Below are 24014 nucleotides of genomic sequence, written 5' to 3'. Positions count from 1 at the left end.
TATTGTAAGCGAAAAACTTATCAATAATTTTTGTTTTTTTTTTCGGTTTATTTTATCCCCTTATCACGTTACTGTCATCTTTATGGTACTACCTTAAAAGGACAATTTCGTTGTAATTCATTTGTTTATCTGGACATGCATTGGGAATCTAAAGATTTATATTATTCTTTTTTAGGAGCGTTCTGTGATACCGCTCCCTTTTTCCTCTGACGTCTTCTTAACATAATGTATAATGTTAATGTGAGCTTTGCGTTGGCGCTTGACACCTGTATCGGAACAAAATTGTCATGTAGAAAAATGAACCCTTCGTACCAAAACTATAAATTTTGAAAATTGTAAAGTTCCTGGAATACCAACAAACTTCTAGTTTTAGTGTTTCTTAAATTGAAAAGCTTATTGTAATGTTTACGGTGAGTAAACTGCACTTGTTGTGTGCTTTACGTCACAGCGATTTTACGGATTTTCACATCGTTTTGATGTACGTTATATTTAGACGTGAGTAGGAAGAAAAGGAAATAAATATCGAAACGAATGTGATATTCCAGGAAAAAATGTGCAATTGTCTTTGAGCTAAGCACGTGTGTTTATATTATGCAGAAATAAAGCGGCGAAGCACCGAAAGTATAGTTCTGGGCACATGACAATGGGTTTATAAGTCTAATATATCGCACACATTTAATACTTTCAAGCGCCATATAATGGTGCAAAAATAAAAGGTCAACAAGACCACCTACATTGGAACGCTCAGGAATAAACACGATCATGCAATTCGCACAGTTTGCGGAGATAAATTTTTACCCTCTTCGCAGCGGTTGATACGTTTTGCAACTGATAAAAACATCATTTTCATCGACAGGGAAAAACTACAACAAGAAATTTTTGTTTTTATTTAAATCCATTGTTCGAGCTCTAATAAATCGGAAGAAACGCTCTCGACGTGATTGATGGTTGAACTGACAATTACGCTTTCATTACAATTAAATCGTAGTCATTAATGGCAAAGAGGGTGTTTAAAATTATATTGTGGCTGTGAGTTTTGATTTATGTCTCGTGTTGTGTCAGTTTGTAAAGACATGACGTACGACTTTTCTGGTTAAATGATGTCTTAACATAATTATTCAAATAATAATTAATTTTGGCGAATCATGAAGATGTGGAATTTTTTCGCGTCAAAATTCAGAGATGTCAACTCTGGGAAATTCTTCTTGGACAAGGTAAAGGACTCTGAAGAAATGAAATAACGTCTCACGGCGTTACTGCGTGCATGGAATGTCTAGTGACGCCCACGGAAATGCATTTCACCTCATTTGATGAATATCAAAAACCATCTGTGAGAAATAGAAAATATTTATCGGGAACATACAAGCGGAGAAGTTTTGCAAACATCGCAAAGTCGTGAATTAAGTTAAATCGATGCTTAGATTCGAGTTACTTGATTCTACCTTGTCCGGCTAATGGGGTTTGCTTTATTGGATCCAGCAAAACCATATGGTACGATTTGTTGGATTTTATGTGGCGTTTATGGCTCTAGTCGCATTCTATCGAACGGATACATAGCTAATTATTAAATATCGCCTTATCCAATTTAAAGCATTCCAGACTTTATAACGGCAATAATTAGATCATATTTCAACTTGATCTGATAGTGCGCCAAAATTTTCTAGCATAAATTCAACACCAACCTTTTTAAAGTTTCTTAAAAGAGTTGTAGCTCCAAGGCATGCGTTTAAGGAGTTGATTATTTCGTATTTCGGTACAAATGTAACAAACTGGAAACCGCTAATTTAGATAAGGACTACACTATACACTGCAATAAATTTGTGCTGATTTACGTTTTTCATTGCATTTCCTGCAGCCCATTTTCAGGTCTGATGAATCAGTTATGCAGACTGTATAACGACCGGAGATGAATGTTTTTTATGTTGAAAAACACTAAATGCACGAGTTTACCTATGCAATGTGGACACGATCGATTTTCGGGGAAAATATTCAAAGAAAATACTGTTGTTGTCCAATTTCCTTCCCAGGGTAAACGCTTTCCTTCATAACAATAAATAATTAAGCGTAAAAAACCACTAAACAAATCTATCTGTAACAAAAACACTTTCAATTTACATAGTAGGGGAGATGCAGGCACAAGTTGTTACAACTTACACCGTTATAAAAACAACTTGCCTCGTTGTGTATTTTTGGTAAAAATATAACGACTAATTAAATTTAATTTAACGTCAAATTCAATGTTTATATACATAACCGAATCACAACTTGGTGTAACACTGTGTTTCCATCTCCTCCACTAAAAATTGCGTATCAACAGTGATGTCATTGTACACCATTTTGCGCAGAATTTTCTGCAGATTTCAAATTTGGGATTTAAATTCAGATCCGACAACAAATAACTGAGTTACGGCCGATCAAAGTTTTGGAAAGTTGATTTTCATTTTTTCTCATTTTTCGTAATTTTTAAAGTTAAATATCTCGGAAACTATTTGAGATATTGAGATGCGGTTTGCGCCATTCTTTTTCTCGGCTCAATTTACATTAGAAAATGTTCTCAAAAGCCCAAAATTCGATAGTCGATTTTTCGCGATTCCGACTCAAACGATGAAAATTTTTCATTTTTTTTTATTTTTTTGCCATAATTCGTTAATTATTTGTCCGATAGATCTCAAATTTGACCGGCAGATAGATTTTGAGCTCCTCTTTCGACTGATTGAAAATCACCTGAAAATGACGTTTTCAAAACAGTTTTTGGCCAATTCCTCGTTTATTTATTAAGCAAACTCAACAAGTTTGGGTCTTATTTTACGCAGAATTTCACGCTGAATCCAAAAACATGATAATTTTTGCAGTTTCGTCAACAAATAACCGAGTTATGGCCCGTTTGAAATTCAAAACAATTCGTGCTCGATATCTCGGAAACTATTTCAGATATTGAGGTGCGGTTTGCGCCATCGTTTTTCTCTTGATTTTTTACATAAAAAATAGTTCTTTGATTTTCCAAAAGCCAAAAGTTGCAATTTTTCGCAAAAATTCATTACTATAACTAAACTTCTGATATGATATCTCGCTTATTTTTTAGAGTAAACTTGAGTTATTTCTGATACCTCATATAAATATTCGGTTTTATCAAGTATTTTGTTAAATTGCACGTCATGTTAAATGTCACACAAGAATGTCTGAAATTACAGTAACTTTTTCTTGCAGCACAATGTCTGGTGACAACTTGCACGAAACTTACCTAATAATGCCCCGACATATTCATATCGTTCTTGTTTCAGCTTTAAGGGTATTTTGCCAAAGCGTTTAAACAAATCTTAATCTTCGTTTCACTCTATTTCAGTTATAAACTATTTGTATTTGTAAAAAAAATTATTTGTCCCGTTGTGAAGACAACTTGCCCCATTGTAATTGTAGCAATGTTTCGCCATTTCTCCTGTCTAATTAATTTTAATACATAGTTTAAAATAGAGAAGTTTGAGTCTGAATATTGAAAATTTATAATTCTGACAACTTTTAGCAGTTTATAGATCCAAAATTGTTAGTTTTGGGCTTTTTTACTGATTGATTCTTGAATACAAAAGAGTACAGCATTTTAGCCCTGAATTCTGGAAAATTTACTGAAATCGGTCTTGCATCTGTTTTCTTAAAGTTTGTGTAAAATAATTTGTGTTTGTTATCACGCATTTTCGGAGCCCGAATGAAATAAATTTGGGGTAAATGTTTACAAAAGTTAGAAATTAAATTACCAATTTCTATTTCTGTTTGTTTCCGTGGAAGTTGTGACAACGTGGTTTTATTTTTATGAGAAATTTAAACAGAAATGAGAATTTATCATTTGTTACTTTTATAGACATACATACCTGCATGCGAGTGTGTCAATGCTCTCGTGACATGTGATTTATGGGATATACAACGAAGTGTTCGAAATTGTCTTTCGAGGGAGGTTTTACCGAAATGAAGTAATAAAAGTGTTTTTATTGCGCTTAAAATATGGAGAAAGAGGGATTATACTAATAGTTTTTGCCCTGATTTTGAGCCTGAGGATTTGATGTTGACAAAGTAATATTATTCTGAGATGTGACCTCAACAGTCCACTTTCCGCGATAATTAATTCTGTGTCATTTATCTTTTTCTTTGCATTTCCCGTAACTACCGTTGATGAATTGCTTGCTGAACAATTTCTTTTGGATCAATAGAATACGTGAATCGATGAACGCTTTTAAATACTCTAATTAAGTTTGTGATCAGTTGGTTAACGCTGGATTAATAAATTTATTTTAGCAAGTAATAACAAACGACACAAATGGATTTGGCTTTCTCTTTCTGAAATCAAAAAGATAATATTAATCTTGAAGAGGGGAAGTTGACAAAAAGAACAGACCGCTTTATACTTTATATTTCTAAAAGCAATTTTCCGTTTAATTAGGAAATGAGAAAAATGTGAAAAGGGAGAGACCAAAAATTTAATATGCAATTACAGCATTAGCAGTCTTGGCTTAAACCGAGTGTTAATTTTAATTGTTAATTATATCTTCCATTTGAATTCCGTAAAGAAAAACATTCAATACTAGAATAATGGTAGTTTTAATTATTGTAGTTTGTATTAAACTTCTGCAACTGCTGACTACCGAACAAACTGTTCAATTACACGATTTCAGTTCGTTCTAAAAATATAAGCTCTCTTCTACGTTTGCTAAATTGCTCTTCTCCGTCTCTCTCCAAGCTCATTATTTGATTTTTATCTAGATTTTGAGTGTTATATTTCCTTTTAATCGCTTATTTTAGTCATTAACAAGGTTTTTAGATCTTCAGATAAGCACTAACAGTTCGTCACATTATTTTGCGATGTTCCTCGTTTTACTCGATTTGTTTCATCAATGAACTATAAATCAACCATTACGTTATGTACTGTTCGACACATTAGCATAATATATTTAGATAAGAGTCGGGCCACATCAAGCAGAAAATTCTATTATTTACGGTCAATTTATGCATAAAATCGATATTAATATGCATAATTATTCTGTTCCGAAACTAATAAACAACCCATATCTAAACTATTTATTTATTACTGTTTCACACTGCTTTCAAACTCACTTTTTTTATAATTACCATGAATTGCAGTAACAGGTAAAAGGCGCTTAAAAGAAAGCAAAACTAAATGAAAATGCAGTCAGCAGTCACACTACGCTATATATAACGTGGGCGTAGTATGGGTGTCCACGGGGGCGGTGGGGGCAGTCGGGGTTGAAAGGGAGACCCGAATCAGGTGAAGCATACCCCAGTTATTTACGACGTTCTACAAATCCTCCAATCAGTATAAAGAACACCGGTGATCTATGTCCCCATTTCAAGTTCGTTTTTTATTATTATTATTTTTTTCTACGTCGTCCTTGTTATGGGCACCCAATTAACTCACTATATTGTATATTGATTTATTAATATTGTTGCATAACCGCGAAAATTCATCTCAAGTAACTGTTAACTTCCAACTAAGACGATCATAAAGACTTATTTTCTACTCGAAATTTATAGTTTTATTACTCGTGTGAGAGAAGACAAATTAAGTATTTTTGGAGCATCCCTCGTCATATTGTATAATTAGTTAGTTGGTTGTCCCTTTTCATTATCGATCCCTTCTAGAATTTGCATCTCTTGGAACGCAGAACTCCTCGAGTCTTGATAGTTTCATAAAATCCCATTGATCGGTTGTCCTGATTTTACGACGATCAATGTCAACATTAGGAGACTAAGATCACTTTACCTTTTAACACTCAAATGCACTAATAAAAAATTAGAGAAGTAAACACATCGAGGACAACGCAGTGGCAGGTGGATGGATTGATTAATGTTTGGATTAAACAAGAGGCAAGTTAGATAAACGCAGAGATACATCACCTTAACATTAAACTGAAAATCCTATATGACAGAATGATGGAAATAGGCACGTTTGTGTAGATCAACTGGATCAGGGCAGCTAACACCTAAACTAATAAAACTAACAGAGTGTTTTATAACAGCGGAGTTTTTCAAGATGAAATCTGGAAAATCCGATTGTTTACCAACAGTAGGTTAATTATACTACGCCTACACCTAGAAAATTCAATTGCCAGCCACACCTATAGTCATTGTGTTCTGTGGGAAACCCGAAAAAGCAAGAAGCCACCAGAGACAAACGTGTCAAGTTGTAATTGTTGCGTGTCGACTACTTAATTCAGAAAAAAAACGATTATTGTAATCTTTATTTATTGCTGTTTCCAATTCCTCCATGTCCTGTATTCGTACACGTCCTTATTTGTCAAAACTTCTCGTCTCTGGACGACGTCGATCATAGAAATTCGTCGGGAAATCTCGAAACTTGTTGTGTTCAGAAGTGCTATTTTTTGCCCCAAACTTTGCAGATTCGGTCATGATTTATAGATGTCGAGCCCAGACCCGAATTAATGACAGAAATCTGTATACATATTATTTAACATTTTCATCCATGGTGATGACACCAAACAATCGATTCGATCGGATTTAAAAAAAAGTCTCTCTAATCTTTTGCAGCGTTTGCAAGCTTTCCAGGTCGAACCAACGTCCTTGCTTTGTCATTTCATAATAGTGAATTATCCCGCAATGGCTGTCGTACTGTGGTAGTTGCGGTTTCTTTTCCTGCGACGTTACTCCATTAACTGTTATGCGAGTATGTGCGTCAAAAGACACTTCAGTTTCGTTGTTGCCCCAACCAGCAATAATCACGTTGCAGTTTTCTGACGTTACACGTCGAGCATTGTTGTCGGGTACTTTTACTATCCCTTAAAAACTCCCAGAAGTGCTGTACTTACCAGTTTTGCGAATATACTATTGTCGCACGACTTTTACTACACGATAATAAATTTCACGACATAAAAATGTAAATAAACTAAACTGATACTCACACCAACTATATTTGTCGAAAACGCAAATTGCCGCAGCCATAACCCGCAAAATTTTCGTTTAATCTGGGGCCGCCTCGGTACATTTGCGGTTGTCTTTGAAGCATAAAAGAAAGAGCGAACAATGCGTTCAACAAATCATCTTTTGTTGTTATAAATACAAGTAGTTTGTAACTGAAATAGGGTGAAAGGAAGATTAACATTTGTTTTAGCGCCTTAGCAAAATACCGTTAAAGCTGAAACAAGAACGATATGAATATGTCGGGACATTATTAGGTAAGTTTCCTGCAAGTTATTCACCAGACATTGTGCTACAAGAAAAGGTTACTCTAATTTCAGACGTTCTTGGTAGAAGTGACATTTAACATGACGTTCAATTTCACAAAATACTTGATCAAACCGAATCTGCTCACGAGTTATCACAACAAAACAAGTTGTTACTGCACCACAATAAATATAAAACAATACTTTTTTTTATCATGTTTGCTTGTTTCAACGAGCTTAAAGTGTAAAAAATAATAATATACCAACTTTTATGAACAATGTGCCCCTATCTCCCCTAAAAATAAATCATCACCTAAACCAAAGTTTGGTCCTAAATTGTTGTTTTTATTGTCGTCTGTTAATAAAACATTTTAACGTTAATGTAGCATTTAAACGTTTAAAATCTACCCTTGAATACATTAGCCGCCCTAAAAATTTATTTTTTATTGGGCTAGGTGTGTCCACGGCCTCCCACATAATGCACAATGAGCTTTAAAGCAGACAAGCCGCAAATTTAAAGAAGAGGCCCACCGGGTAAAATTCGTAAAATAAATCAGTGTATTGTTTAAGCTTTGGAATTATTTATATTCCTGTGTACGGAAAAGTGACTGTTTGATTTTTATGGGTAATTCAGGATTTGTTGATGATAAATGATAAAACATACTCGGAATCAAGCAGTCAGCAATCAACTTGCACAAACATTCAAACACTGCCGGAACGTGAATCACATTTGTCTTTCATCCTCTACGTATTGAATATCGTTTAATCAAACATAGAGATTGTTAATTCTACTGAAAACCGGCGAAATCGAGAACTTTTTTAATTACTTCCACTCATAAAAATTTATGAGAACAATGCTCATAGAGAACAATCTCGGCAGTAAATCTTAACTAAACCAAATAAAATAAAACCGTAAAAGCTCTAAGTGAGGGATTATGTCGCATCTGGAAAATTATCGACTTAATGAAAGACTTTTATTGTCTAATATTTTGTGTATTTTTAACTCCTATCGCTTTTATTGTTTTGACCAATAAAATTCCGAGGTTTATTCACCGACAGACGCTGCTGAAACGAATCACGCCCGCATTTTTAAATATTTCATCTTTTTTACACGTAAAATCAGTGATGTAAGACATGAGTTACCTTTATTAGGAACAACAATGGGTAATGTGTCTCCAACGTTGAATAGAATGTTTAGGGGGTGGTCTTACAAATGATCGTCGCCAGAGAAGAATACAAATAACAGCTTGAAACACATTTGATTCGTTTTCCCGTTTAATTTTAAATAATGCCAGTCTTGGCTTCATTGTGATAGTTTACCTGCATTTATTTTAATTTGAATGTGTCGCTTTTGGTGGACGAATGAAATTTCATTTATTACAGGCGATCCAGCAAAATTCGGTGTGTTTACATTTGCGGCTATGAATAAATAGAAGAGTGTCAGTTCCGTGTGTAATTTTATTGACGCATATATTAAAACTAAAACAGAATCCGCATCGTACGTAACAATAAAACCAATTAACATTTGATAAAACATTATTGTTTATATTGACTTTAAATTGCGCGGTAATAAAATTGAACAATGTTGCAAGATACGTAACCCCTCGCATTTGAATATTTTTGGTGCGACTGTACATATCATTTGATGCGAAATGTGTTTCTTTCAGTTCACTGTTAAAAGGAAACACGTAGCAATATGAATACAAACCCCGCAAAAGTAAAGCATTTTTTTAAAATTATGAGCTTGTCACGGAAAGCCTAAACTGACGCCTGTCATCGTTCGTGGAAGTTTGGCAAATCCTCATGAAAATTTCGCTATGGGGTTCAGCTTCATGATAAGCTGTGCAGAGAATGAAGGCCATACTGACAACAACTGTTCTTCTATTATTATTTGTCATTTTCAGACGACTTTCAAATAAATCATCCACGAAAGTCGTACGTTATCCACATTTTTATACGGTTGCATTTTCGTTAAGCATATGGTATAATGCGAAAGTAAGCATTTTACGCAATTTGTAAGACTCATGAATAGCAGTTAGATGGTCGGATGTGTGATATTCAAATCATCGTATAAATATGTCAGCTGTGTCATTAGTGGGCATCCTACTGGTTCTCTTTGCATTTTAAATGTTATGTCACTTTAATTAGTAATCACGGAAGATATAAAATACACCACCGAAACTACGAGATTTATCTTAAATTCGACTCGATTCAAAATGCGATTGCTCATCGATGAATTTATGAAAAATCTTCTTCCAATATTGTTCTCGTCATTTTTTAATCAATCAATCTGCGACTTTAATTAAATGCCACATAGATACTGAAAAGTTTTATAGAAAAAGTTTTGCTCATAAATAAATTAAATAAAGCACATTCATTCAAGTTTTTAATTACAATACTTAATCGTTTATGTTTTGACATGTTTGTTATATATTATACATACGAGAAGATTAATTATGCGATCATTGTCCACATTTGCTTCGTGAATGCCGCCAAATCAATACCCAAGATGTAATAAACGTGTTTAGAACGTTATCAAGGCAGCAGCGCGTTGATCGATCCTAAAACACATTTTTTCACTTGACACAATAAAGCTTATTTCAATATTTTGTACGAGCACTTGTTATGCAGGCTAACAATAAACAAGCTGCGTAGGTATCTAAATGAATTTTCTTTGTAACTTGTATTTAAAAAAGATCAGAGTAAGTAGGTGTTAAAGAAAATTCGTTTTCAAACTCTCTTATCTCTCACCAAAACTCGGAAGAATTTTCGTTTGTGTTTACGTAATCTGAGCCTTTGTTGTCTTCGTTAATTAAGTCATTTTATTTAAACTAAATTTAAGTGAACAAAAATATAAACACACTGTAGGTGGTACGTTCGCATCTATGTCATCATAAAATGTATAAAAGATGACGTGTACATTGTACAATCTACATTGCTTTGGTTTTAAGCGAGTTTTCGTGTACGGAGAAAAATTTGTTACTTTAAAACTTTAAAGTTTCCCTGTTTCTATCTGTATAAAAATGATTTAATTCAAGTGCAAAGTGTATTTTTAGTTTAACAAAGGCGACACCTACACAGCTCACTATTGTCACCTTTACCGAAAATCGCTCAAAGGGGAAGAATACACTGGTTCTTGATAAAAGTGACATCACTTAACACTTATTGAGAGCTCTATTTTCTATTGTTGATTTTTGCTTTTTTGTACACTCTGTAGAATAACTTTCTCACTTCGACGCGAGTATTTATAGCTGCAAGAGTATTGATAAAACACCCGCGGAGCGCTCTACGTTTTGTAGCTATAACAATTCAAAGTTAAGCTCATAGTAATTACAACTTAAAGAATTTGTATTGATTTATAAATTCCAGGGAAATGTAGTTTTTTCCGTCTTTAAAGAAAAAAAAACAACGTCCTACTTGTTTTTTTTTACGAAACGAATCGTCTTATGCCGCCCAGCCACCCACATCGCAGTTTCATTGTCTTTTCAAAAAGCTCATTTTTGCTTTCATTGTTACATCTTTGCCTACACATTTTACCAGCAGATTTTGTGTAACAATATAAATTTTTGTGTGAGAAAACAAAGGACATTTAACATCCGGAAACGGTTTTAAACCGCACCTGATGACCATATTCACACCATAATCATTTTTCAAGTTCTTTGTTCTCTGGTAAAGGATGCGTTAACTTAATAAGTGCGCCCTAGGTATTAAATACCCCAAGATTATGTTCTCAATACCCTTTAATAAAATTAAGTCCTATTAGCACATATCCGGTTTTGGTTAAAATATAATTAGTTTAAAAGGGCTCGTGCACTTTCACTTAATTTGCGATAATTTTATTTCGCGGCTAGAAAGGATAAATTGCTTTTACACGTGATCGGAAATTGTCTTAATCTGTTGCTTGTTGATTTTAGCAGGAAATAAAAGATTTAGCTCACATCTGCACATGCCGCCACGCACTCGACTAAGTGTATAGTGGGTTGTATAAGAGTAGAATGTTTAACTTGTTCTTGTATAGATTAAATTATTTTGAGCTAAAAGCCTGTTTTCCTTGATACGGTTTACACATTTAAGTTGAGGTTTTAGCTAATTTACACTACAAGGCACGATTAATGTTAACAGTTCACTAGTTTGGAATTTTCTCGATAATTTGAAGAGGTGATGCTACATTAACTGTGTGACGTGATCTAGTTCTAAGAATTTTCGATTAGACCGTTAAAAGCTTCGATAATTTTTAATTGGAGAAGGCAATTAGATGCAGGTAGTCGTAGCTTTAGTTACCAGAAATTTTATGCTTTGATTAGTAATTGCCGATTTTTCTTTTCAGCAAAATTCAAACTCTCATTATTCCTTAATGGTAAGTTCCGAAGGATAGTGCTCTCTTATTTTATTATTTTAACGTACTAAAAACACAAGCTACTAACTTAATTAGTTAGTTAAATTGGAACGACACTGTACATAATTCTTAATTGGCTTTTTAAAATTCTAATTTTTGCTTTTACGATAGTTTTAGAACAAGACTAAAATACGTATTGTGTTTGTTTTATTCGCAGCTCCGAAGTAAAACGATAAATTTAAGAAATAACAACCGGAAAATTGTTTAAATGTTAAATTTAATAAAAGATCTTTGCGGGGTCTTTTGTTTGTTATGTGGTAAATTGTTATTTGATTCTTGTAACGTAGCTGAGAAAAATATCCGAAGCCTGAAAATGTCTTTGATAAAAACGCGCAAATGTATATGTAGGCAAGCACAAAGGTGCGTCGGAGTATGGAAAATGGAAATAGAGTATACTAGTACGGTGTAGACATGCTGTGTTTAAATAATAAACTGCACATCAAAGAAGTGGGTGCTAGTACTGGAATATCAGACCTCAAGGGGAGTGTCAAATTCAACCCGCATGTTTGAGAGTAAACTAAAAGCAGCTCGAGGTTTGAAATAGTGTTCAGTGAAGTACGCACTTTTGGAAAACAGCTCAATCAAGAAATTTGAAATTCGACAAATTTTTATTAAAAGAGCTAAATAAATTTAGAGTGAACAAGTAGAGAGAATGCGCTTTCGATCGAACCTCATTGAAAACATAATGGCTCTTGTGAATAAATGTGAATGTACCTAATCTTATTCATAGTATTAGTAAGAAATGAAGTCGTCGGGTTTGCGATTGTTGTATTCTCAGCTTTATTGTGAAGGAGCAGTGGGGAATTGCGACCACAATTTCTAATTGTCCTGACGTCACTCTAGTTCCCATAGGATTAACTTCACCCTAGGCGACCCAAGGCACAACAAAACAACATGCTCCTTTCGATCTTATAGAATTTACAATGAACGTAACACGTTAACTTTTGCTTCGAAACAATACGTTCATCTCGGAGCAATTTATTTGTTTATAGCAATTCACCCAAATTCGCTCGTTTCCTAACTGCCGATGGATTCACTAATCAAACATGTAAATGACAAGTGTTACACAATAGTTATGAATAATAAATTAAATATTCTCTACTGCCTTCTCTTCGTAGATCCCTTCCTGTGTACATTTCGACCCTAAAATCTCTATGACGACCTCACTAACGGTTGGTGCCTCTGCCCTTTCCCGTCGACGAAGGAAATTTATATACACACTCAAATCTACTTACGTAGCATACATTAACTTTAAAATGAACACCACAATCGATTTTTTTATCATCATCTAAAGATCAAATAAACGACTTCAACAACCTTTCACCCCCAGACCTATAAATCTACACTTTGTCTAATTTTACCCTCGAGATGTATTAAAGAAATAGTTGACATTAACCCCAAAAGGGTGAATTTCCGCGCATTTTATTTATCAACCTCACAAAGACCTTCATCAAATGTTTAGTATGTCTTGGACAGATTTCACCCAACTAACGATCGAAATTAAAAAACAGTCATTAGTGCGAAACTAGAAAAAAAGCACTTTTTATTTCACCTTGCCCCAGGAGACACCACTGCTTTTTCCGCTTCACTTTTTAAAATTCATTTAACACGACAGCAAAATCCGTTCAAATGCATTTTGCCGGCACGTGAACATTTTGTTTATCGAAAACGATAATTCTTTTCGTGGCTGATTTCCCCCTTTTGCGTTTCACTGCGGTGTCGCTAAAGTAATTTAACACATATTTGAGATTATGTTTAAGATAATTTCAAAAATGCGATTAAGTAATTTTTACCCACTCGCCAAGGTTTTATCTTAAAATTTTCCACACGTGCGTTCGCGACTCTCATGTTTGATTTTTGAAGGTATGTCGTTGGCAATTATTAGTTGGATGAAAAATTGTCGGAAGTTTTATTGGATGTTGGCGGTGATTGTGAGAATTTTAAAGGGTTGGAGTTAGTGAGCATGCGGTGGATTGGATAATTTGCATAAAATGGGGGTGATTGATAGTACAAAGGTGCATAAAGAATCGTTGTAATTGCTTTGAAATTATATGGATTGATGTCGCTCGAGTTGACGCAAGGAAATTACAATAAGCGAGGTTTGAAAAAGTTTCTAGGAAAAGAAAAAAAAAGAGACGAGGACTGGGTGTTATGAAAGTTTGTGAATCTTATTAAGAAGACAAGCCTGCTTGGTACCGACTTCTTTTACATACTAGTTGCACACTCGGCTTCTGTCCCGCCGGTATTAAAATTTCTAATTTAATATCTCGTGTAGTACTTTTATTAAGCTTTTCATCTCTTTGTTTCGTAATCTATTAGATCATAAATTAACTTTAAGAAATGTAGCAATGTGGTCTTGATTAAATTCCTAAGTGTATCACTGTAAAATGTGTATATGTAATGACGTGCAATTGAGCCCACTGAAGTACTGGATGAGGGAAGAAGGGTGCTGACATGGCAATATCCGGACCATGATTCATTAAGGTTCTCTGCTCCAGGTTTGTACCACTTATTAAAGGTAGTTGACGAACTTACTCCAGGATAAGACTCTGGATTAGTTGGCCGCGAATTTCTCCTCGTTTCACTCGACTATCATTTGCATTACTTTACTACGTCAAATTGAGTCGGGCGCTATGGGGCAATCACGCTCAAGTCTGGAGACGCTGCCGAATACACACACATTTAGATTAAACTGCTTTGCCTAAAATCAACAAAGCCATTGCACGAACACGGAATGTGCAACGCTAACTCTTATCAATTCATTGTTACCCTCTCTAAACATGCTCAGACACACCCGAAATTCTATTCAATTACCGCACAAAAAATCATAAAATTTACTTGATCCAGGCAGTCGAAATAGTAGCACGTTATTGAATAATTATAATATGCGAGTAAAATACAACATTTTATCTACGACCTTTCTGTGAAATGTGTTGTGGTCCTTTTTACAGTAGAACCCCGCTATAACGAGATACCAAAACCACACTAAACTCTCTCCTGTTATATTGGACACGCAATAAAAATGTGTAATTATACAGGGCGTTTCGAAAATAGACGGCAATTCGTAAATTGGTAAGTCTCGGGACTTCATGGAAAGAGAATGTGCAATAATTTTTATCCTAACGTGTTTCGTTTAAGAACTAGAAGACCCTTAAGTTGAGCGGGCAAGTGGAGACACGGATACCAGATGCCAATTAGAGCCGACGAATTTAATTATTTTTCTAAAAACGAACATATTATAAACGAATTATGGTTATAGATAAAATAGCTAAAAAATGGTCGTCGATTTGAGGAAACTATTGAAAAATTCTGATTATCCCTTTTCTAGACAAATAACCATAATAATAAACTAGTTGATTTCATTGACGTGCATGTACGATTCCATCGACACAAACCGCCGCAGTTGAATTTATTAAAACATCTTTCCATAAGTAACGACTCGAAGTAATTCAGAAATCGATAAAGAGATCACGTAATCCTGATCGATGACCGGTTCCAATTTTGATTTTACATCTTGCGGCGTTTAAAAATGAGCGCTGAGTTTGTTTCCGGCGGAATCGAGAGAAACGTAAAAAAATGAAAAACTTTCCTCATAACTAATTTGAGAAACGTCTATCTTACCCTTATGCAATTTTATCAAATCGATTTTCCATTTGTCATTTGCGGAAGAACGGATGAAACCTCTCCACTTTTATCATGACTGGAAAGTTTAAAATCCAATAATGGGATAATTACAATAAGAAACGTGTAATAATTCTAGAAAATTTTAATGTTTGTAATGAATTTTTGTCTGATCCGAATTTTAATTTCGTCGAGGAAATGGAATTGAGGAGAGAGTGTAATTGCTGCAATAACTGTTGGAGCGTCCATTACCGCAAATTATTCTAATCAAATAGTTTTAGTATCAAATGTGTGTGACCGAGAATAAATGTTTCGGTCATGGTGAATTAGAATTACTTGTCGATAGTAAACCACGCGCGATCTGATTCCATTCCATCGACAGGTTTAGCAGCTTGATCAGGCATAATTGGTTACCTACTTGAAAGTACCCACCGACTCGGATACAGTACTCGAAAATTCAACAATGAAATACAATTACAAATACTCTGTGATAAAATTTCAATTAATATTTAATCTATTCTCAACAACAGATTGCTGCTTTTCCGACGACAGAATAAAATAACACTGAATTCACATTTTATTTTAAGTCAGCACTGACAACGAGAAAGATATCCGACCATAAATTATGTACTGACTAGGTGGACCTCGGAAATTTGTGGATCTCGCTTTTTTCGTAGACCTCGCTTTTCCGTGGCGTTGGATATTAATTTGTGGTTGGTCATTTGTTATACTATAAAACAAAGAAGGCCACGGAAAAGCTAGGTCTACAAAAAGCGAGATCCACAGATTTCCGAGGTCCACCTAGTTAATTGTATTTGGCCATTTAACATTAAGCAAAGAAAGTTTTAGGATAACTTAATTTTTTGTGTTTTTCGATATTTGAAACTCTGATAAAAATAATTACGCTTGGCAAAATGAAGATTTTCCTGAAAATTTCAGAATGAAAAAAAGAATAAAATTTTCAAAATAGATTACATATAAAGCCAACGGGCTTCGCTATAAAAAATTTAACAGTACGCGGAAAATTTATAAATCAGACAGGTGTAGTCTTTCATATGAACATTGCATTTCAATATCCTTAATAATTATAATTGTTATATGAGTCTAAAGCATTTGCAGTTACCTTAATGTTAGGTCTGGTCACGTCATTAAAACATTGTAGTAGCTGTTTTTGTTGTTACCATTTTCCTGACTTCCTCTATACATGTTCTTTGATTTTTCCTGATTATATTTGGAGTAGGTCCTAAAATTTTGAATAGACGTTTCTAATAACAGCGTACTTGTCATCTATGTGCTCTGGTGAAAAAAGATCTCTCATAAAGTTGTTTTTCTATTACCTCGTCGTAGAATCTCTTTCGTCGTAAACTACACTACCTCTTCCTCTTCTCCTTTTTTGTCTGTCATATTCGGTAAGAGATTGTGGCGCACAAAACATCTTCCAAAATGTTGTCCGTCAATTAAACCACACAGTGAGGTGTTTCTGATGGAAAAAAATTGACTTCAGAATGATATAGCATCGATAATGTAAAAGAAAATACCTCAGAACAGAATATTACAACACAGAAAGCACTACTTCACGTCATTGATGTTTTCCACAAAAACTGAAGTAAATTGTCCACTTCTGAAACAAATCGTTCACTTGCAATTGCAAGTGTTGTTCCAATGTCTTTTTGAAGGTCCTTTTATAGCCCGCCCGATCATCTTCGTTTGTTCGTCACAATTTGCGAAGCCTCCACCAATCCCAGAATTGCAATGACCGGAAGAGTCCCGTCGTGCTGTTCTTCAAAGGTTATTGCAACAAAAGCGAGAGTAAAGATGGGTAGAAAGTTTTGTTTTTCCCAACTGAACCTCCGTATGCTTTCTACACAAATCTTCCATTATTATACATGCAGGGTGTTTTCGCTGCCATACAACATACAAAAATTAATGACCGAGTCAAAAAACGTTGATATTTTGAGATTTGAGCAATTATAAATGAGCTAATTTTGGGGCCCATTGTTTGGGAACCACCCGCTTGTTTACGTTTATTAATTCATAAATTGTTATTGACCAGGGGTTAATGCTATTCAAAAATGGCGTACACCTGAGTTCACCTGATTTCCTCGCTGATTGTCTTGTGATTTCGTCTAACTTTCCCTAATTTCCTTGTGATTTCGTCTGACTTTCCCTGGTTTCCTATTGATTGCCCCTGATGTCCCAATGATTTCCCCTGATATTCCACAGAGGATTGTAAAGCATAAAGCATCATCAACAGTTGTTCCCCAGAGCGAGGTGTTTCTGATGGGAAGAAAGTTTGACTTTAGAATGGCGTTGATAATGTAAAAGAAAATAAATACCTCAAAACAGCCCATCATAACACAGGAGATCTCTGTGCTTCTCTGCATTTTTCCAAAAGAGGTCTTAAAGTTTAAGTCTTATTCCAAAAAGTTGTTTAAACTCCCATTATATTGCTGATGTCTAAAGATCTCCACGTTTCTCTGCTTTCCAAAGAGGATTGTAAATCATAAAGCATCATCTAAAAGTTGTTTTGCAATAAAACCGCACAGCGAGGAGTTTCGAAAAACTTGACTTCAGAATGACAGCCTTGACAATGTAAAAGAAAATACATACCTAACAATTTCCAAAAAAGGTTGTCAAGTATAAATGTTTTCCAAAAGTTGTTCAAACTCCCATTATGTTGATGTCTAAAGATGTCCATGTTTCTCTGTTACCTTCCATAAGAGATTGTGACGCATAAAAAATCTTCGAAAATGTTGTTCGTCATTGAAACCACAGTGAGGTGTCTCTGATGGGAAGAAAGTTTGACGTCAGAATGACAGCATAAGAAATACCTTAGAACAGATTGTTACAACGATTATTCCGTTGTCTTTCAAGGCCCTTTCATAAACCACCCGATGATCTTTTTCGTTTGATCGTCACAATCTGCGGTGCCTCCACCAATCCCAGAATTGCAATCATGGGAAGAGGTTTTCATGAAGAGAGCGCTTGGGATTAGATAATGGGCTAATTAATGGCAAAGATAGAAAACGTCACCTCATAACCTCACAAAAATGACATTTCAAGTTCGATTTGCTTAGGCAGCACGTGAAACACACTCAGTGTTGCCAACCTTAGAGCGTGAGTTGGTCGTTTCATCGGAGCCAACTAAAACTTTGACAGATAACATAACCTCACATCTTGCCGGGCGATAAAGGATTTTATGAAATAAGCGGAGTCACCCATCTGTGCGTTCTGCCGGAAAGGGGGCTCTTGGTGACTTTTAACATCAAAAATTCCGGCAGTTTAACATAAAAAAACCGAGAATTAGGACGAAATTTGAGCAATGCCAACTGTCATTGGATCGAATTTTTTTTCATGCAATGGGTTTTCGATCCAGTGAACGTGGCGAAGGCTCATTGGCCGAAGCACGACACCAGCGCCACCAGCGTCCATCCATCGAAATGTTAATGTTAATCGTCGGACTAAAAACGTTTTTTTTATGTAAATTGTGCCGTTTGGAGGGCGGAAATATGCGCGAGAAAAGTGTCCAGGGGCGCGGGGGATCGTGAAAAGTGTCGAGAATACCCAAAAACAGTTACACATGACATAACAATATCTTCAAGCAGAAATTTAGTAAGTGTTAATAGGTAGATATCGAAGTGTTTTTCTTTATTTTTAAAACTGCTGTCAGCACGCATGAATCATAATAAAAGTTCGACAACGTGTCGTGAAAATGATGTCACTTTTTTGACTTAATTTGCCTTACATTGATTATGTCGCGCGTCGTACCATATGACACTTTTGTCAGGTTAATTTAATCAGCAGGAAGGCATTTTTCGTGCCGTTCTAAACGTCTATAATTAATATTTTTTCACCTTCACCAAGATGCTTTATTCAATACTTTCACTTTCGCGGCTTAAGCACTTAAGAAAATAATTTCAAATTTAATTACTGTCTATAAGAGGTACCGGTGCTTTACTACTGATGGGAATATTCTCTGCTGTTTATTTTCAGGTTTTATCTAAAGAGTTGTTAACTTGCTCGAAAGAGTAGCTAATTCTCCAATTGATTTTTATTCAATTTGTCGGTTTGTTTGATGGTATAGCTTGACGTTGGAGAAATAGGCCATCCTACTCGTAGTTTCGATAACATCAAACTGTACGGCGTAATCCTAATTGGATATCGGTTTCTGTAGAGGTGCCAAGCACGGAGTTCAAAAGGGGTCGGACGGTAGTCCTCATAATCTACTTATCAGAACAAACCACAAGATCTCTTCAAACTTTGCCAATAACTATTGTTTTATTTTGGCAACACATTTTGACGTCGCGTTCATAACTCGATAATTAGATCCTACTTACAGTTTCAGTCCAATTCGTCATTTCAGCATCGCTAAATTACGTTGCACATACGACTCCAAAGACGCTCATGACATTGACAGTACGAACTCAGTCGTAGAAAAAGTATAGTATGTAACGCGTGTAAAAATTTCTTTAGACCCTCGTTTTCTTAAACATTCGCTCCGCTCGTGACTAAAACTACGTTTGTATCATTCATTTATCATATTCTAGTGCCCTGAACATCAGAATGATGATGATATTAAGTTCGTAAAATACATAGCTAGCAGTATGAAAAAATGATGTGTAATTTTTTTGAAACGCGCTCGTCTGCAGTCCTCTGCATGAGGTCTTTCGGCGCTTGTACTGTAAATAACTATTAACTAATGTAACTAAATTGGTGCGCGTGTGGAAAATAGAAGCAAACAGTTTACTCTATGATGTGGTTTCTTTTCGCGAAACATCAAAGATACACTTTATTGTAATTGATTGTAAACTAATCGTGTTTTAATCGAAATCCAATTGAATGTTGTTTTGGGGAAATGTTAAAAACAATCGATAATCAGCAGCTTTGTCCAGTTTTTAGAGCAACGTAATGACAATTTCATGGTCGATGACCGGCAAGGGTTCAGTTTGTGACGAATTAATGTTTAATCAGCACAAGTAAACTAAAAAGTAATGTCGGGACAGTACACTGAAATGCGATTATTTTTGATAGAGTGCCTGAGTTCCTTCTGTAATCTTCTGAAAATTCGTCTCCATCAAACATTAACCCTTTCGTTGTTTTGAAAGTTATTTATTACGAACGTAATTGAATATTCTCCGGACACACAATTACAGAATTTCCAATGGCGAAATCGATCTTCCTAAGAGCTATTTATATTTCGCAGAGTTTCAAGTTCGAATTTTCGGTTTATCTGCGTCGGATCTTATTTAATCTTTTGGTTTATCTTGTCTTATATAAGTTTACGACAGCACAAGCGTAAAGGGATCAACAAAGCTATTAGTATAGGAGTTTCTTTTATATAAGCAATTACGAAATTATTTTTCAGATGAAACTCGGCGTTTTGTTCGTTAATATTTTCGCGTTACGCTAACTGATGCATGAATGGTCAGATAGGCGTTAGAGAATGAAATAGATGAAAAATACTGATGACTCCAGCAAAACTCGTGAAAATAGGTCTGTTCAAAGCGAGCAATGTGTTTGTCATTGCCTTTCAAAGCGAGCAGATTCTTATAGTATCAAAAACGCGAAAAATCAATCCACCGATAACTTAAATTGGACTTTTAACATCGCAATTAGATTAACAGATTTAATCGAGGATAATGGGAAGCGTTTCGAGTTCAATAAAATTAATTAAAAATTTTTAGTAAAAGGAAAAAGGCACTAAGCTTGTCATTCCGTGGGCACTAACGGGATTGTTATTTAGCTAAAATAGGGGAAATGGGAGCAAGTTGTTTAACTTAATGCAACCGAAATGTTTACATCTCCCCTACGCTTGAATAATTACACAAATGGTTTATTTTAACGTGTGACTAGAATCCATTTGTTTATTTATAGAGCTTCAAGTTTATACAGAGAATAGATAATTCACTCTTTGGATGTTAACGTCAGTCTTCAGCAGGCAAGTCATCCTTTTAAAATCAGTACAGGACACGTACGGTTCAGATTTGATTCTCGTCTCAGCTGCTCTTGACGTAAGTCTGATATAAAATCAGATACCCTATCTTGACGTCCGTGTAAGTTTACACAAGCCACTGTGAAACTATTATGTACATCAGGCTGTATGAATTTGTCGGGATTTTGGAGACTCCACTCTGTTATTCTAAAATAACTCGCAAAGTTGGGACGCTTCTCTGGAAAGACATTGTATTTTAATGAGCGCAGTACTGTTGTTTTACGATTCTTAAAACCATACACAGCAGGACTTGTTCTAGGATCAACTGAAGATTTGCCGAAATCTTTTGAAAGGTTTCAAATTTAATGTGATTTTAAAATTTACTTTTCTTCTGTTAGGATTTGTTTCGGTTATTTTAATGACGCAGTGTCCGGTTTTCCGTTTCTCGCTCGTGGAAGCCTATTTTGCATATCGTTAATGGAAACAACGTGGTATATGTTGTAGAGTTGAATTAAGATATGTACACCATTATAATTAGATAAGTAGATTTCAGAATATTGCATTTTCCCTCTGTGCTCGCATATTAGGTGTACACACGCCATGTTTATATTAGCAGAATATTTCCAGAATTCCCTGCAACATCTTTATCTTGTATTACCAACATGAGGGGTCGTTCAATCGGAAGTTCACACGCAATGCAACCCCTTTCGACGAATCATGCGTTGCCATGCACATGTGCAAATAAGCTCGTAACTTTTTTATGAGTGTAAGAAACAGAAACGTGCCAATAAATAAGGATCGCTTCAAAACTGCGCCAGGAAAGTTTCCGCAAACACAATGTGACCAATGTAATACGCAAACTGAGATAATTGCTTGAGTTAGGAACATAGGTAAGGGTTTCTCCAAATTGAATTTTGTGTTTGCGTGTGTTGTGATAAAGTTTTATAATTCTATTTATACCAGCCTAGATCCCAAGAAATCTACTCTGACAAATGTGATCTTTGAGTCAAAGATTTCTTCCCCGAATACATCTGAATTATTTCTAGAAAGTAAAAATAAAACTTGCAAATTTGTTCATGTCTACATAATACATTTTGAACCTCTACATCAATTTATTTCAACGCTATGAATCTAGATATCTTAGAGTTTTGGAAGACCCGTCATAAATTTTACGGCAATCGTTCATTATTCATTCTTTCCACACGACTTAAAATATCTGGTATTCGTATCCCACGTGTTCGATAAACTTCTACGTTTATAATTCACTGAACTTTGTCTAGCGAAGAAATATTTGTCTTGGAGTTCTGTTTAGAGTTTACCAAATTTTCCTACCGCCTTCTAATTGCCCAAAAAGAGAATTTTCTGCGTCTCCATGACATTGTTGCATAGTTGTCAATTGTGTCAATTTGACTGTATGATTTGTGAAAATAACAAAGGTAAACTGGCCTAGATTTCAGATCATAAAAATGATTTCTTGTCACATTCGTGTTTCTCTCTTCCTTAATATCACAGGAAGTAAGCGTTATTGCTTCTTTTTGGTATTTTATAATCTCAATATACATATGTCTCGGATTCGCATTCCGCATGGCGATGAGAGTATCAGTTAAAAATATTTTTTGTGTAAGGAAAGGCTGACGGTATAAATATTTTTTTCCGCGAAGGGTAGGTAAAGTAATGTGATTGTGTACGGTATCGTGTGTCTAGAATTTTTTAACAGGTAAGGTTGAGTGGAAAAATCGATTTTTGATGTATGTGAATATAATAATAAAAGAGTGCAATATCAAATGTTATCAAAGTGCTCATTCGTGTCAAACAGGAATTTGTAAAGAAAAACCATCAGTTTAATGCAGTGCTTGTTCTTGATTTTCTTAATTGCGTTGTTGGTTACTCAAAGTGGAAATAATAGAAAGTATGTATCTCAAACTTCATCGAGAAATGCAGGGCTCTAACTAGTTTTAAAGCTCCTTAGGCGCTAATGCGTATACCAGATCCCGGTGTGGAGAATAGCTTCTATTTTTCGTGTAATTCCATTTGGAAGGACTTTCAATAAGCTCAACGGTTTCTATTCTGACCCTTCTTCGAAAGCTCGACAGAGGATGATTCTAGGAGCTGGACTTGCAGCAGCATAAACCCCTCAGGCCACTTTCTTAGCTGCATGTGAAGCACGTGCCCTTGAAGGATGGCACGACAGACGAGTATAATTGCGCCAAGACGTGATCAGAGTTTAACTCAAGAAGCGATGATCGCTCTTCGTGCTACAGAAAATTTGATTTTTCAAAAGGCTACATCCGTAATTAGCAACCAGGAGACGCGCCAAGAACATTATTTGCCTTGTACAACAACTGACAGGAAATAATGGATCTGAATGCACGCAGAATTCGCTTTATTATAACGCAGGGCACCTTCACCAACTGTCCTCAAAGAGAGAAGGTTGTCTTCAATTATAATGTGTAAAAACTCGAATAACTTGAATGAATGAAAGCCAATAAATTTCCAACTCTTTTTTTGATCGTTCAAATTATTTCATTTCTATAGAGTATACTTATGAAATCTAAATCTTGGTATTCATTAGATCCTTTGAAGACTTTGAGCTTTATTTATGGAATGCAAAATGATAATTTAGTCTTATTATCAAACAGGTAGAGGAATTGACGCTTGCATAATTCCAGTAAAAATAAAAAGGATGAAGAATTCCAGGCATTCGAGGGAATAAGGATCAAATAAAATCCAAAGACTCGGCTACTGATTAAGCTGATTTGTGTTTGAACATTAATTATTTGCCACGAGTCTAGAAAATTAAACATTTAGGCATGAATAGTTAAATTTGAAAAAATATTTGATTGATGCCAGGTAGCGTGAGGAATTGTGGATTTTTAATTAA

General features: G+C 35.1%; 1 protein-coding gene across 7 annotated transcripts in view; it reads left to right on the top strand.

Moving 5' to 3' along the window:
• The window catches only part of LOC148166914 (agrin-like), a 122342-nt gene that overhangs the window by 16803 nt on the left and 81525 nt on the right, over window positions 1-24014 (top strand). For 4 of the 7 annotated variants that reach the window (XM_088048329.1, XM_088048327.1, XM_088048335.1 and 1 more), the window contains exon 2: window positions 11512-11541. The exons of the other annotated variants lie outside the window; for them this stretch is intronic. In XM_088048329.1, coding sequence (XP_087904455.1) covers window positions 11512-11541 — 30 coding nt within the window. The remainder of the gene's footprint in view (window positions 1-11511; window positions 11542-24014) is intronic. 7 annotated transcript variants of the gene reach the window in all.

The sequence above is a fragment of the Gnatocerus cornutus genome, chromosome 10, assembly GCF_029298725.1.
Source record: "Gnatocerus cornutus isolate USDA-ARS CGAHR chromosome 10, icGnaCorn1.1, whole genome shotgun sequence".
Lineage (NCBI taxonomy): Eukaryota > Metazoa > Arthropoda > Insecta > Coleoptera > Tenebrionidae > Gnatocerus > Gnatocerus cornutus.
This window is presented reverse-complemented; position numbering and strand designations above follow the sequence as displayed.